This window comes from Rhagoletis zephyria, unplaced genomic scaffold (assembly GCF_001687245.7).
Source record: "Rhagoletis zephyria isolate East Lansing unplaced genomic scaffold, Rhagoletis_zephyria_1.1 Rzeph_scaffold_00238, whole genome shotgun sequence".
Classification (NCBI taxonomy): domain Eukaryota; kingdom Metazoa; phylum Arthropoda; class Insecta; order Diptera; family Tephritidae; genus Rhagoletis; species Rhagoletis zephyria.
This window is the reverse complement of record NW_016157322.1, coordinates 193,295-210,375: the sequence shown is the minus strand read 5'-3', so window position 1 is coordinate 210,375 and position 17,081 is coordinate 193,295. Positions and strand designations below refer to the sequence as shown.

At 33.6% G+C, this 17,081-nt stretch overlaps 1 protein-coding gene across 3 annotated transcripts in view; it reads left to right on the top strand.

Moving 5' to 3' along the window:
• CaMKI (Calcium/calmodulin-dependent protein kinase I) overlaps positions 1-17,081 on the top strand; it is a 316,930-nt gene that overhangs the window by 123,072 nt on the left and 176,777 nt on the right. For 2 of the 3 annotated variants that reach the window (XR_001846754.1, XM_017609612.1), the window contains exon 4: positions 6,869-6,901. The exons of the other annotated variant lie outside the window; for it this stretch is intronic. Coding sequence is in view for 1 of the 2 variants with exons in the window: in XM_017609612.1 (XP_017465101.1) it covers positions 6,869-6,901 (33 nt within the window). In the remaining variant the exon portion in view is untranslated. The remainder of the gene's footprint in view (positions 1-6,868; positions 6,902-17,081) is intronic. 3 annotated transcript variants of the gene reach the window in all.

Sequence of the window (17,081 nt, the reverse complement as noted above, 5' to 3'; positions counted from 1 at the left end):
CGTATATACTTACAAGTATGGAATCCTATGCCCCTTTTTGTCTATTCTCTTTCTAACAGCGGACGTGCCTGCCAAACTGAAAAGCATGATGGCGGCAGTGTTTGACAGGCACGTTCGACGATGCGAACGGCAATGGAAAGTAAGAAATGGAAGATGGATGACATGAGAATGAAAGAATTATGAAATAGCAGAATGTCGAACCAAAACGAATTTCAAAATCTGACAATGCGAATGACGTCAAAATGAAAGAAATGCAAAATAGCGAAATGTCGAAACAGAAGAAATAGATGACAGGCACGTGTTCAAAAGTTTCGTGCAACAAAAAGAGTTGTTGTGTTGTGCCATTCAATATCAAACAAAATTTAATGTGGTTAAGTACGCTTTTTTATTAAGTTGAAAAAACTACATATTTCGCCAGCCAAAAAGTGTATAAATAAATATATAGCATGTTGCTATAAGATTTATTTATAAAAACGGTATACGCTTCTGGCCTTATTCATAAAAAATAAAATAGATTTAACACAGTAACATTAAAAAAAATCGATTTGGTTACTTTTTAAGAATTTTGGTGTAACATTTAACTTAACTTTTGTGCACCCATCTCTTTTTCTGTTTATTATTCTCAAATGTTTCTTTTCCTTAATACTCATTTGACTGAGTTTCAATTACACCCAGTAAAAATCATGATAAAAACATTAGAAGTTAAAGGAGTCTCTCAATTCGTCGGCCATGATTTTTTTCTGACGTTTGCAAACATTTAAAATCATATAAAATTGAAAATAAAAAAATGAAATTGTTCACATTTGTTGTTGTTTGAGATTCAAAATGAGAATGTGTGTGTGAGCTTGAGTTCAAAATTTTAAGTTATATTGCTGGCAAACGTCGAGACTGTCTCTCAATGATTTTACCTTGTAATGTTTTTATCATGGTAAAAATCAAAATATTTTATAAGAAATTTGTTCACCGTTTTACAACGGCATTTAAAGCTTTTTTTGTTCAAATTGAAAATATTTCCTCCTTCGCACACTTCTCTCATGCTTTTTTATCGTAGTTATTATTCTGGTGACATCTAAATTGCCATACATTTTATGTCGTTGCCAATATATTGTTTTCCGGCGTTTCATCTGTGAACTTTTATAACTACATTCATAAAAATATTACTAATTTTGTTTTATAATTTAGTTCTATCTTGCTATTGCTGAATATCAAAAAGGAATTAATAAATAATAAAAACTTAGTTACAATTTTAGTGAATGGTTCTTTCAAATAATAGTATTTTGTGGTTGAAATGACTTGATCGCCGGCAGGAACTAATCAACTTTGTTGCCAAAACCAAAGCAGACGGGAAGGAAAAATAGTTGTTCATTAACGATTTGTGCGAAATATCGTTCTTGAAAAGCGCTACTGCTCACTTAATTTGTGAAAATTAAATTTTTGGATTTAATTGTTATATGTTTCTTCATTGTGGTAAATTTCCACATCATCACAGGAGCTGGCTGTCAAACCGAAACCAAAACAGATACCAGAACATTCAGGGCGCAATCTTCTTTTCTATGATTATTGTACTGCTACTTTGAATTTCTCAATTTTGACAATTCTGATCTAAAAGTAAACGAAACCCCAGAAACTTTAAATGCGCTGAAATTCACTAATACCCACTTCCGCAAAAATCACCTTTTTTCCTATTTTCCTTGTTAAAAGTTATTGTAAATCATATATTTTTTTCACCTTATTCATAAAAAAATAAAAATTTTAAAAAGCTTTTTAAATTGCCGCTTACAAACATTTTCCAATTTATAAACCTTTTTTTAAGCTACTTTATTTTTTATGAATAAGGCTATTAGAAATTAGCACAATTAAAACACGTTCCTTATTGAAAAATTTATTATTAAGAAAATTGGCTGTTCTCACATTTTCTTTCAACATCCAATTCAACTTTGTTTACTTTTTGTACAGCTATGTCATCATCGCCAGGACGGCGCAATCTTGTATTCTATCTTTCTTGTCAAATATGCATTATATCTAACTGTCATACTACTATTAATGGTAACCATGAATATTCATTAAAATCGTTTCAATTCGTTATAAAAGTAGTTTACATACTTCTAGTCTAAATATATTTTTTAATATAAACAAGTTTTTTTAATTCTAAATTAAATCAACAATCTCAAGACTTATAAAAAATGTGTCTTCAAAAAATACGTTCCAAAGCATCCCTGTTGATATCATAATTGGAACTCAAATTAGAATAGAAAATTTGATGCGAAAGATTTTCCGAGATATTCATCATACAAATTTATCATCTTACTTTTCCGTATGTCGCTCTAAAAAGAAATATATTTTAATTTATGTTTTCTTAAAAATAAATGCAAATTTAACTATTTTTTCCACCGGCAGGCACGAATATGGTATTCAAAACAGAAACAATGACAACGAATTTTACACACATTGTTGTATTTTAGCGCAAAACGATAAGTTTCACAAATATTTTAAATTATTGCCTGGAACATACACATTTATCGTTATTATTGGAAATCCAAGACTTGGCATGCATTTTTAATTGCTTATTTAATCATTTCAAATGAATAAAACCACATTTTTCTAAAATATTTCTCAATTTGCATCTTAAAGTTTTTTCTGAAACTTGAATGTAACTCTGTGCGGAGAATAAGAGAATTGAAAATCAGGTGATCTCAGCTGTTTTCAAATNTGTATTTTAGCGCAAAACGATAAGTTTCACAAATATTTTAAATTATTGCCTGGAACATACACATTTATCGTTATTATTGGAAATCCAAGACTTGGCATGCATTTTTAATTGCTTATTTAATCATTTCAAATGAATAAAACCACATTTTTCTAAAATATTTCTCAATTTGCATTTTAAAGTTTTTTCTGAAACTTGAATGTAACTCTGTGCGGAGAATAAGAGAATTGAAAATCAGGTGATCTCAGCTGTTTTCAAATGTAAACAAACAAAATGGCGCTTTCCATACTTGTAAGCCTATACAATGCTGTAACCATGACACTGGTGATACACAAAACATTTAGATGACACTTGATTCTCGTCTCACTCTCTTCTGATAAGCGGTGCACCGATTGTTGGTGATTTTGTGTAGTGTTCTCACTCTCGAAACATCATAAAATACGAGCTTTATGGCAAATAGCGGATAAATTTCCCAATTGAAATAACTTAGTACTACGAAATGATTAAAGAGTATCCGAAAAATTTACTGTGTAGCAGCACTAAAATCGTGATGGATTATTTCAAAATTTATATTTAATTAATAGGGAATTCAAAACCTCTCCAGCTCATCATACCCAAGGTTTTTACGTAATGATATTAGCTCAAAATTAGCCAAAAATTTATGACTTCAATGCCTTAATCTATTTATCTTCAACTGACCCTAACTCAGTAAATAAACTCCGTGGAAAAAAATGCGCTCAAATATTTTTGGTTTGCTTTGCACCAAGGAATAAGTGTGCCAAGTATTTGTATGCAGTTTTGAATCACCCTTTATATAAAGGAATTAACTTAAATTTTCTGAGTTTTCTAAATGAGTTTATAAAAAAATAATTTTGAAGAATTTTTGATTGTTAATCTACTTCGGCTTCCAGTGTACGATTTTCGAAAGGACGACAAAAATCATAACTTTAATGGATATAAAATCATGAATTTTCGCATAGATCACTTTCACAAATAAAGGAAGACTTAAGCACAAAATTTTACAAATTCCCCCGCTACTATAAGGTTTGATATATTTTATGTCCGAGTAAAGTAGTACGTATGATTTCACAAAAGAAACTTACATTAAAAGATATCATAAACTTAGATAAATTCCTTTTTTTTATAAAAAGAAATTTATCCCAAATCAGTTTCATCCTCATTAGATTTAATATTTACTAGATCAGTTCAGCCATTTTACAATATCAGAAGTAATAGCTCCGCGCTTCGTCTTTGGCGATTTTCTTAAACTATAAATGAAGGGATCAAATGAAATTAGCGTTTGTTGGCCCTATTTCTTGATTCTTAGGCTTCTTCTGATAGCTGGCCGATAGAAAGGATGCAATGATCAATTATAATCATATCAATAAACATATCTACAATAACCCCATTTCTGATGAAAATTTCTACTCAATAATAGTTTTTCTCTGGTGAACTTTGTATTTATTTTCCGAGCCTCTTACTTGGAATAATTTGATTTCCAGCCTATACACCCCGAAAAAACTCTAATAAAAATATTTATCTCAACAAAGATTTGGTTATAGTTACTTTAGCTTGTTGTAGTTACAAAATCGTGTGTTAAGAGAAATATATTTTGCTGACTTTTTTCTGGGTGAATGCTATATGCAACAAACATTCCATAAACCGTATCCAAGAGTTTAACGGTGACAAGCCAAACTCTAAAAATCCAGCTTCGAGTGCTGTCTGATAAAACTGAAGTTTTGTTCATTTTTGTTGGTTTGGCTCCACACAAATAACATTGAATTGTTCACTGAGAAAGGAGTTTAGTTACAACAAGTAAATATGTTTCTCTCAATACGTGATTTGTTTATGTTTAGTTACACGATTTGATTACATTTATCAACTTTTATCTGAGTGTATTTGGATAGAGCTGTATACAGCTTTTTGTCAATCATACATAAAATAAGTTTTAAATTAACATAAATAGGAGGTTGAACATCATCTACTAATATATTCACTTTTGTTGGACGAAGCTCTGCTACCTCACTTTTTATCAAATCAGTGGTTTCTTTAGCGTCAATGGCGGGAAGAACTCTCTCTTTTCACATTAGGGGTATTCCTGAAATCTTGCAAAGCCGATGCACGTTGCATGGAATGCATAGCTTGCAAAGACACAACAACAAAATAGATGGGAAACTACATCTCCTAATGCTGCAAAATATGCAATGTCTAAACCCATGCATATATTTTGCAAAAAAGCGTAGCAAGATAAATGCGACCCTGTGCGAGCTGTTTTGTTTTTGAAACTGCCACATATTCTCTCATTCCTCTCATTTCGCTCAGTTAATTGTTTTGCTGTATCTTCTTATTGTATTTCACACAGACTTTTGCTGCTTGCTCTCTATGCATGCTACAATTTTGAAATGGGGTGCTCTTGCTCTTGCAAATTTGGAATAGAATTTTTACATTTCGTGCAATCCGTGTAATGTGCAACACTTCAACAAAACTACTATTATTTATATATATACATTTGAATTGGAGCAAGGGAAATACTAAACATTCCTCAGACTATTTTCGCTTATAACCGCTTTGGTTTGCTCCATCACATCCCGATTTAAATAATATTTGCATTTCATTACAACATCAACCTTAATATCGTATGATCTATCCACGACCGCAAACTTATTTCAGCAAACGATTCCGTTGGCGGCCGCTGTGGTGTAGTGGTAAGCAGTATCGTAAAGCAATATCGAAAAAAATTTAGAAAAACAGGTTTTTTCTTAACAGCGGTCGCCCCTCGGCAGGCAATGGCAAACCTCCGAGTATATTTCTGCCATGAAAAACAGCTTTTCATAAAAATACAATCGCCGTTCGGAGTCGGCGTAAAACTCCATGTCCCTTCACTTCGTGTGACAACATCAAGGCGCACGCCAAAAATCGGAGGAGAAGCTCGGCCAAACACTAACATATGTGTAAGCGCCAGTCTATTATTATTATTATTAAACGATTCCGTTACTGCTATATTTTTACGATAGAATAAGTGAGTCCCAAACACTGTCATATGAAAGATATAAAAAATTTGAATGTACATGGCTGGAATTCAGCTTAATTAATCTATATTTGTTTGTAGATAAATCTAAATCCAAAATTATCGCTAATGTTTCATCCGGCGAAAGACCTTCGTCCTTATTACTTTCTGCTCCGTACTTTTTAATAGCAGCGCCCATTTTTGAGAAGCCAAAGCAAGGTCTTTTACTATTCATGCTAAGCTTCCCTTCCCGGACAAAAGCATTTGCGTTTCAGCGGCTAATAGTAACTGGCTGCTGTTTTCTGTGAATTCCTTGTACATATAAACAAAAACTTGGTCGCATATTTAGTAATTCTTTGTGTAATAGGGAATCCAGATTAAAAAGGAATAAAAAATAAAACAATGTTTGTCGTGTCAAGTTTAAAGATCGAACACTGTGCGGCATTAGAAAACCGCCGTTCCGTGGGTCCTGATGTGTCAATCAAGTGGGAATATTTGAGGGAAAGCAAGTAAATGTTTGAATGAACTTCTTTCATTTCCTCCCTTGCCTCAACAGTGTTCCGTTTAAACCCTAATGGTCTTATTCATAAAAAATAAAGAAGGTTTAAAAAGCTTTATAAAATGACGTTTTCATACATTTTTCAATTTATAAACCTTATGTAAAGCTACTTTATTTTTTATGAATAAGGCTATAAAACTTTACAATTCAAATAGAAAATTCATAATATATAATCATTCCTCCATCGTCTTTGTATGCAGTTATTTACTCGTACGGAACCTGTGATGCGGATATACATTGTTGTCAGTAGTGTGACTTTAAGGAATTGTAGGGTTGTTTCACTCACAAACCAAGTCACCATTTTGGTACATTTTTAAATGAGCTTTTTGAAATAAAATACCGGATTGATGCTATTCATTTGATTAATCTTGCCATCCCTACCTATTTCTAATGCCCGCAATCCTGTGGGCGAAATTTAGTATAAATTCTTGGAACCACTTAAGATTTTTGTTGTTCAAGTTATTAATAGTTTCTCTATTTTCTTGATAACAATTGTTTATTTTTGTGTTGTTGTTGTAAGCTGCACATTTTCTTAGGGAATGTCTTATTATTTTTTCGAATTCTTCTTTTTCACTTCCTTTTTTTCTTTCTATAGGTTCAGTGCCAATGATCCCGATAACGGAGCGCGGTGAGTTTAAATATTTAAGGAGAGAGAGAGAGTATAAAATTAAAAAAAAAAAAAGACATCAACTCCGTGTTGTAACCCTTTACTAATGTCGATTAAATCTTTGGTCGTATTTTAACGTTAAACTGATTCGGCAAAAATTTGAGATCAAAATATATGCTAGTACATCGATCCCACATAAATTTCCCTAATAAAAATTTGCCTACCTTTGATGATCAGCTCTCGCTCTCGTTTTCGTCAGCATGGTCTGACTATATAATAAATAAAGAAAACGTTTATGATGCTACCATATAGACTAACCCTTATCCAAAAGTGTAAGTGTAATAGGGTAAGTAGCATCTACATACATATACCATTTTTTGAAGTGGGTTAGAGTTTACGTTTCTTGTCCCTGAGAGACCCGTGCTCTATCATCGATGGTGGTAACAAAATTCAATGATGTCAGCATCTTTTGTACTATTGGGTTATTTACAACGGTGTCGTATGATTGTAGGTCGTAAACTTCAAAAGGTTAAACAAATGTTTAGAAAATATGAAATCATAACCTACTAATTTTTAATAGTGTGAATTCATAATTTGGCTTTAATGGTACCTTGCGAATCTTCTAAATATGTTTTTAGCCGTTTAAAGCTTCGACATACAACAATACGACACTTACGACAGCGTTGTGAATACCCCAAATTTAGTTTTCACGTGTTATATTTTTAGGGAACCAAAGATCTGTGTATAGCTTTTCCATTGTGTTTTTTCTCAATTAGGTGGAGTTAAGCACACTTATCTGGATATCCATGGGTAATGCGCGATTTTTGTGTCGCTAACTCAAAGCGCCATCACAGCGCAGTGTACTGATTTGCACGAATTTAATTGCAAGGAATGTAGTAAAATCCACGATATTCTCATCATCCTTTAGTAAAAGCTTTAAATTTGTCAATATGATTTTCTGTGTCATTCTCATCACTCAAAAGCAAAAACAAAATACATGTAATTTTTCTGTGAATTTGCCTTATGCTCGAAACACATTGAAAACGACGGCCTACGGACCACATCTGTCAAATTATTTTAACACGTACTCTTATGTAGATAATTATTTTGGCGGCAACAGAGCTACACCCCAATTGTGTCTGTGGCCAGATTAGATCTATTTATAATTTTCTAGTGACAGACGCATGATGTCGCTGCCGCGTTCAAATGTATGTCGCCATCAACAAATCGTTTATATAATGAAGCTACAAAAATGTAACGCTGTGGGCTGTTGCCGATGACGCTAGCGCTTTCTCTATACTGCTGTGGGCGTGACAACTCCGGCTACGGTTTCAACGCAACTGCGCAGCGCAGCACAGTGTTACCCATGTTTTACACATATCTTGATGTTTTTTGCAGTAGAACTTCTATTCTTCTTCTTCTTAATTGGCGCTGTAACCACCTAAGCGATTTTGACTGAGTTCAACAAAGCACGCCAGTCGTTTCTTTTCTGTGCCAACTGACGCCAATTGGAAATGCCAAGTGAAGCCAAGTCCTTCTCCACCTGGTCTTTCCATCTCAGTGGGGGCGTCCCTCTCCCTCTGCTACCACCAGCGGGTTCCGAGTTGAATACTTTCAGAGCTGGAGCGTCGGTGTCCATCCATGTCGTTGTAAATCTCATACAGCTCATCATTCCATCGTCTGCGGTACTCGCCGTCTTCAACACGTAAATGCCCGAACTTGTATTGCTTATAACTAAATAGCTCACAAAATTCACTGTAAGTAAATAGACCACAAAAGTCAGTGTTAACTGTCTAAATCAGTGATGGGCACACTAACACTTTCACATTTTGAGCATGTGTTGGTGCCTTTTGCCGAGAGCGAATGATTCGGTCATTCAGTCGTTTTCTTAAGTTGAAACGAGGAGGTTGTGCGGATGGATAACTAGATATGAAACTCTCCATTTCGCTTTGAGAATACCCCTAAACTCGTTTTACGACTTGGCAGCACAGAAAGTTCAGGGGGCGATGAACAGCTTCAGGGGATTAACTTCACATGCATTTACTTACATTCACTTTTACTCGTTATTTAAGAATTTTATAACATGCAACCGCAACCCAAGTATCAAAATTTTTTGATTTTCGAGTGTTGTACTTAATAAAAGAAAATCTCCTACAATTTCTTAATAAATGCCCATACATGTATTCCGTAGCAGTGGCACTATTGGAAGATGTTATATAAAATGAACCTTTTGACAGCGCTCTCACGATCAAAAGAGTTTCGTATCAAAATATCCATAGGTGGGCGCGCACCATTCTGGAATTTCTTGAAGCAAGCAAAACTAATTTTCGACAAAAACAGCGCGCTGTGAAGCGTGCAAACAACGCAACCAGTGTTGTCACACGTGGGCCTTTCCTACCAAAACTGGTAGGTTTTTTTCCATTTGGTAGGTTGGTAGGCTGGATTGGATTTTAGTAGGTTCCGTGACAATGAGTAATAGTTGTTTTCGGAAAATAGAAAATATGTATCTCCAAACATTTTAGCAACAATTTTAACACGAATACTTCACCGGTGCGTTCGTATAACGACATGATTCCAAAGTACAAACGTATACCCTAATTCTTGCCAATATACAACATGAACATCCATATACATATACTTTACGGCGTACTTATGCCAAGATTCCAGAAAAGTTTTCCAGTGGGCTCGTACCCAACCATATTCCAGGTCTTCGCAGTCTGTGTTCGCGAATGTCATCATATAAGGCAAATGAGGCCAGAATAAATATTATGTCGGATACTCAGGGATCGTTAAAGGCCTTAGACTCTTTTAAAACGACATCAAGGCTTGTGAACTTTTGAGCCTCCTGGGAGCTCACAATAGCGTAACGCAGTGGTGGGTTCCGGGACATGAAGAGTTTGAACGCAACGAAAGGCCTGACTGTTTCGCAAGGCGTTGAGACTAAACGCACTTGCATGGTCCCGAGCTATTCTGTGGTACATCTAAAGGATACACTGCAAAACTACTAGCTGGGAATAATCTCAGATTGCTGCCCACTGGCGGAAGTCAAAGGGAATAAGACAATCAAAGAGTTTCATAACTCCTTCCAGAAGGGCCTCCGAAAGACGCCTTGAACTTAGAACTCTTAATGGCTACCTGACAGCACACTGCAAGTTAATGTACCATTTGAATTAGATGGGTCTTTCTGTAGAGACGGACTCTAGGTTTTGTGGACTGGTGGAGGAGACCCCATAGTATATTCTGTGTACCTGCCCATGAAGCATGAATCGTAGACTGATACACCTTAGAGAACAATTGTCTTCTCCATCTAAAATTTGGAACATCGCACCGTCCAAAGTTCTTAGCGGTGGTGTTTTGATGGCGAAAATGACGAGTGAAAAAATTTACGAAGAAAGACGCTTGAAAAAACTTCTCTCTTCAACATAATTCCCAAAAAAAATTTTTGTTATGGTAGGAAATTTTGGTAGAATAAAAAATTTGTCTGTGGCAACACTGAACGCAACCTGCCTCGCTAACAGCTTATGCCAGACTGATTCATAGGTTGAATTTTTGTTTTTTTGTTCGGCAATATAATAGGTTTGTTCCACACGCTTTCCGGCCCTTTTCGGTAATTAGAGCGTAAAAATAATTTACTCTCACAAGTGTCAAAAATGTGTCAACCCGTGCCAAAGGTGCCCAGAGCGTGAGGAACGCATAAAACCACCTTTCGTCCCCGGTATCAACAAATCAGTTCTAAACAATGATTTTATGTGTATTTATCTTATATAGCTAATGAAATTAGCAAATACCTACATTTCTGAACCTTTAGTGCTATTTTCCATTTTTGTATTTTACAAAATTTGCTATCGGATGTAAACAAGCTGTTATTTCAAATTGACTTCTTGAACATTTCTGCCCGGAAAAAAAGTCCGGGCTATTTCGGGCACGAAGAAGACACATTTACGAAAGTATTCGCTCTCTATTACCCATTTTTCTAGCGTGAGTAACGCTTTCTGGGCTGATTTCGGCACCCGCGGGCTCGTGTGGAACAAACCTAATATGGGAGTTTTAAAGCAAAGCCTAATCTCAGAACAATCAATTGTATAGGAGCTATGTGTTGTAGTGGTCCGATCTTGTCAATGCCGACAAATGGTAAATTATAAAAGCAATGATGTATTTATAATAGATGGCACTAGTGAACCCACATGGCGTCAAAACGCCAGCGTTTAATTAAATTTTTTAAACAGGTGAAACTCTATTGAAAAACCTCACAACAATATTCCTAATAACTAATCTAAACCATTTCTCAGTGAGAGAGGTCTCGCATGGGGTCGGTTTTCATTTCATCAAATTTCAAATCTCCCTGTAACTTAAAAAATAAAACCTGTGCACATCTATCTAGAATCCTAGTTCTTTTATTTGACTTCTCATTTTGGTAATTCGAAATAACGGTGCAGATGATGACCTTAAAAAAATAGATGGCAACTCTAATTAAAAATATTATCAGCATATAGTTTTCTTAAAACTCTTTCGTTTGACACTAATATTTCGATATTGCATATATGTATCTTTCGTATAAGTAAAACAAATTCGACTTTTCAAACAGGTGGCAACCCCTTTAAAAGTATTTTCAAACTAAAATTTTTCGCCTGGCATTGTTACACATATTTCAATTAACTGATGAATTAAGTTGAATTGAATTTTTTTTAAGCACATGGCAACTCTCCTAAATACAGTTTAGAAATAAATTATTTTCAAACCCATTTCGATTGATACCCGTCTTTTGACAATCCATTTAACTTATTAAATAATTTGAGCTTAATTTTTTCAAAAAAAAAAAAACCAAATGTTCAGCTTAAAGATTTCTTAACACTCGTTCTTTTGATAACCCTATTTTAAAATTTCATGTAACTTATGTATAATTAAACGAAATACCACTTTCGAAACAGGCGGCAACCACCTTAAAACTTATTTTCTAACTAAAATTTCATATAACTGATGAATTAAGTGGAAATTTATTTTTGAACACGTGGCTATCCTCCTCAATTTCCAAATTCCATTTATAACCATCGGTTAGTAACTCATTTAACTTATTAAATAATTTTAGTTTAGCCATTTAAACTGGGGCAACCCTCAAACACATCAAAAATGTTCTAATTGTCAAATTAAGTATTTCTTGAAGCTCTTTCATTTGACATCCATCGTTAATATTTCATATAGGTGGCAACCCTATTCAAAATATTTTTAAACTGCTACCTTCTTAAACCTCTTTTGCATGACACCCATACAGCGATACCTTATTCACTTACCAAATTCCTTTAATTAAAATTAAATTACATTTTTTAACATGTGACAACCCTCCTATACGTAGTTAAGTTATAAAGCCTTTTCAAAACCATTTCGATTGATACCCATATTTAATAATTGATTTAACATTTTAGTTAATTTGAGCTTAATTTCTTAACAGGTGGCAACTTTTTTCGAAAAAGTAAAACCTTCTTGAACAACCACACCCTAAGCCCAAACGGTGTGGATGTGATGGCATTGATTATTAAATTATTTGAATGCAATTTTTTATCAGGTGGCGACTCTTTTCGAAAAAATAAAATCGAACGAACGGTGCAGATCTTTTAGGCTGCACAAAAATGCCTTCGCGCATTATATATAATAGATAATTTGGATTTAACTTTTTACACAGGTGGCAACCCTCCTCAAACTCACCAAATATATTCTCAATGTGCAAACTAAGATTTCGTAACACTATTTTGTTTTATATCGATAATTGAATTAAATTGGACTTTTCGAAAAGGTGGCAACCCTATTAAAAATATGTTCAAATCTTCTTAAATCTCTTTCGTCTGACACCCATATTGTTATACCTATTTTAATTACCCCATTGCCTTAATTCAAATTGAATTGGGTTGTTTAAACAGTTGGCAACACTCCTACACGCATCGATAATTTNAATTTGATTTTTTAACAGGTGGCAACCCTCATAAAGTTAATTTAAGAAACAAACAATTTCAAAACTATTTCCATTTATGCCCATTTTGTATTAATTTGTTTAGCTTTTAAAATAATTTGAACTTAATTTTTTAAATGGTGGCAACTCTTTTCGAAAAAGTTAAACCTTATTGCACACCTACAGCCAAAGCCCTTTGATTTGGCACCTCACTTTTGAAAATCGAACAAACANTTCTTGAAGCTCTTTCATTTGACATCCATCGTTAATATTTCATATAGGTGGCAACCCTATTCAAAATATTTTTAAACTGCTACCTTCTTAAACCTCTTTTGCATGACACCCATACAGCGATACCTTATTCACTTACCAAATTCCTTTAATTAAAATTAAATTACATTTTTTAACATGTGACAACCCTCCTATACGTAGTTAAGTTATAAAGCCTTTTCAAAACCATTTCGATTGATACCCATATTTAATAATTGATTTAACATTTTAGTTAATTTGAGCTTAATTTCTTAACAGGTGGCAACTTTTTTCGAAAAAGTAAAACCTTCTTGAACAACCACACCCTAAGCCCAAACGGTGTGGATGTGATGGCATTGATTATTAAATTATTTGAATGCAATTTTTTATCAGGTGGCGACTCTTTTCGAAAAAATAAAATCGAACGAACGGTGCAGATCTTTTAGGCTGCACAAAAATGCCTTCGCGCATTATATATAATAGATAATTTGGATTTAACTTTTTACACAGGTGGCAACCCTCCTCAAACTCACCAAATATATTCTCAATGTGCAAACTAAGATTTCGTAACACTATTTTGTTTTATATCGATAATTGAATTAAATTGGACTTTTCGAAAAGGTGGCAACCCTATTAAAAATATGTTCAAATCTTCTTAAATCTCTTTCGTCTGACACCCATATTGTTATACCTATTTTAATTACCCCATTGCCTTAATTCAAATTGAATTGGGTTGTTTAAACAGTTGGCAACACTCCTACACGCATCGATAATTTAATTAAATTAGACTTTTCGAACAGGTGGCAACCCTATTAAAAATATGTTCAAATCTTCTTAAATCTCATTCGTCTGACACCCATATTGTTATACCTATTTTAATTACCCCATTGCCTTAATTCAAATTGAATTTGATTGTTTAAACAGTTTGCAACACTCCTACACGCAGTTAAGAAATAAAGTATTTTCAAAACTACTGCGATTGGTACCCAATTAGCAAATATTGATTTAACTATTTAAATAATTTGAACTTAATTTTGAAACAGGTGGCAGCCCTCTTCAAACACTTTAAAAATATTCTAAACGTTCCAACTAAATATCTCTTAAGATTCATTCGCTTGACGTCCATATTTTTATACTTCATATAAATTAGACTTTTCGCACAGGTGGCAACCCTCTTCAAAATGTTTACAAACTACTACATACTCAACCTTTACCGTCTGGCACAAATACATATTTCTATTACCTAATTCCCCCAATTCAAATTGAATTTAATTTTTTTAACAGGTGGCAATCCTCATAAAGTTAAGTTAAGAAACAAACATTTTCAAAATTAGTTCCATTTATGCTCAATTTGTATTAATTTGTTTAGCTTTTAAAATAATTTGAACTTAATTTTTTAAATGGTGGCAACTCTTTTCGAAAAAGTTAAACCTTATTGCACACCTACAGCCAAAGCCCTTTGATTTGGCACCTCACTTTTGAAAATCGAACAAACAGTGTGGATCTGATGACATTGATTATTAAATTATTTGAATGCAATTTTTTATCACGTGGCAACTCCTTTCGAAAAAATAAAGCTTTATTGCACATCTACAGGCCAAGCGCTTTAATTTTGCACCCCATTTTTGAAAATCGAGCGACCGGTGCAGATCTTTTATGCGGAACAAAAAATGCCTTCGCGTATTATTTTGGACTGAATTTCTTAACAGGTGGCAACTTTTTTCGAAAAGGTAAAACCTTTCNCGAAAAAGTAAAACCTTCTTGAACAACCACACCCTAAGCCCAAACGGTGTGGATGTGATGGCATTGATTATTAAATTATTTGAATGCAATTTTTTATCAGGTGGCGACTCTTTTCGAAAAAATAAAATCGAACGAACGGTGCAGATCTTTTAGGCTGCACAAAAATGCCTTCGCGCATTATATATAATAGATAATTTGGATTTAACTTTTTACACAGGTGGCAACCCTCCTCAAACTCACCAAATATATTCTCAATGTGCAAACTAAGATTTCGTAACACTATTTTGTTTTATATCGATAATTGAATTAAATTGGACTTTTCGAAAAGGTGGCAACCCTATTAAAAATATGTTCAAATCTTCTTAAATCTCTTTCGTCTGACACCCATATTGTTATACCTATTTTAATTACCCCATTGCCTTAATTCAAATTGAATTGGGTTGTTTAAACAGTTGGCAACACTCCTACACGCATCGATAATTTAATTAAATTAGACTTTTCGAACAGGTGGCAACCCTATTAAAAATATGTTCAAATCTTCTTAAATCTCATTCGTCTGACACCCATATTGTTATACCTATTTTAATTACCCCATTGCCTTAATTCAAATTGAATTTGATTGTTTAAACAGTTTGCAACACTCCTACACGCAGTTAAGAAATAAAGTATTTTCAAAACTACTGCGATTGGTACCCAATTAGCAAATATTGATTTAACTATTTAAATAATTTGAACTTAATTTTGAAACAGGTGGCAGCCCTCTTCAAACACTTTAAAAATATTCTAAACGTTCCAACTAAATATCTCTTAAGATTCATTCGCTTGACGTCCATATTTTTATACTTCATATAAATTAGACTTTTCGCACAGGTGGCAACCCTCTTCAAAATGTTTACAAACTACTACATACTCAACCTTTACCGTCTGGCACAAATACATATTTCTATTACCTAATTCCCCCAATTCAAATTGAATTTAATTTTTTTAACAGGTGGCAATCCTCATAAAGTTAAGTTAAGAAACAAACATTTTCAAAATTAGTTCCATTTATGCTCAATTTGTATTAATTTGTTTAGCTTTTAAAATAATTTGAACTTAATTTTTTAAATGGTGGCAACTCTTTTCGAAAAAGTTAAACCTTATTGCACACCTACAGCCAAAGCCCTTTGATTTGGCACCTCACTTTTGAAAATCGAACAAACAGTGTGGATCTGATGACATTGATTATTAAATTATTTGAATGCAATTTTTTATCACGTGGCAACTCCTTTCGAAAAAATAAAGCTTTATTGCACATCTACAGGCCAAGCGCTTTAATTTTGCACCCCATTTTTGAAAATCGAGCGACCGGTGCAGATCTTTTATGCGGAACAAAAAATGCCTTCGCGTATTATTTTGGACTGAATTTCTTAACAGGTGGCAACTTTTTTCGAAAAGGTAAAACCTTTCTGAACATCCACACTCTAAGCCCTTTAATTTGGTACCTCACTTTTGAAAATCAAACGGACGGTGCGGATCTGAGGGCATTGATTAGCAAATAACTTGAGTTTAATTATTTAACAGGTGGCAACTCTTTTCGAAAAAATAAAACCTTATTGCACATCTACAGGCCAAGCGCTTTTATTTGACACCTCAATTTTGAAAATCGAGCNCAGCCCTCTTCAAACACTTTAAAAATATTCTAAACGTTCCAACTAAATATCTCTTAAGATTCATTCGCTTGACGTCCATATTTTTATACTTCATATAAATTAGACTTTTCGCACAGGTGGCAACCCTCTTCAAAATGTTTACAAACTACTACATACTCAACCTTTACCGTCTGGCACAAATACATATTTCTATTACCTAATTCCCCCAATTCAAATTGAATTTAATTTTTTTAACAGGTGGCAACCCTCTTCAAAATGTTTACAAACTACTACATACTCAACCTTTACCGTCTGGCACAAATACATATTTCTATTACCTAATTCCCCCAATTCAAATTGAATTTAATTTTTTTAACAGGTGGCAATCCTCATAAAGTTAAGTTAAGAAACAAACATTTTCAAAATTAGTTCCATTTATGCTCAATTTGTATTAATTTGTTTAGCTTTTAAAATAATTTGAACTTAATTTTTTAAATGGTGGCAACTCTTTTCGAAAAAGTTAAACCTTATTGCACACCTACAGCCAAAGCCCTTTGATTTGGCACCTCACTTTTGAAAATCGAACAAACAGTGTGGATCTGATGACATTGATTATTAAATTATTTGAATGCAATTT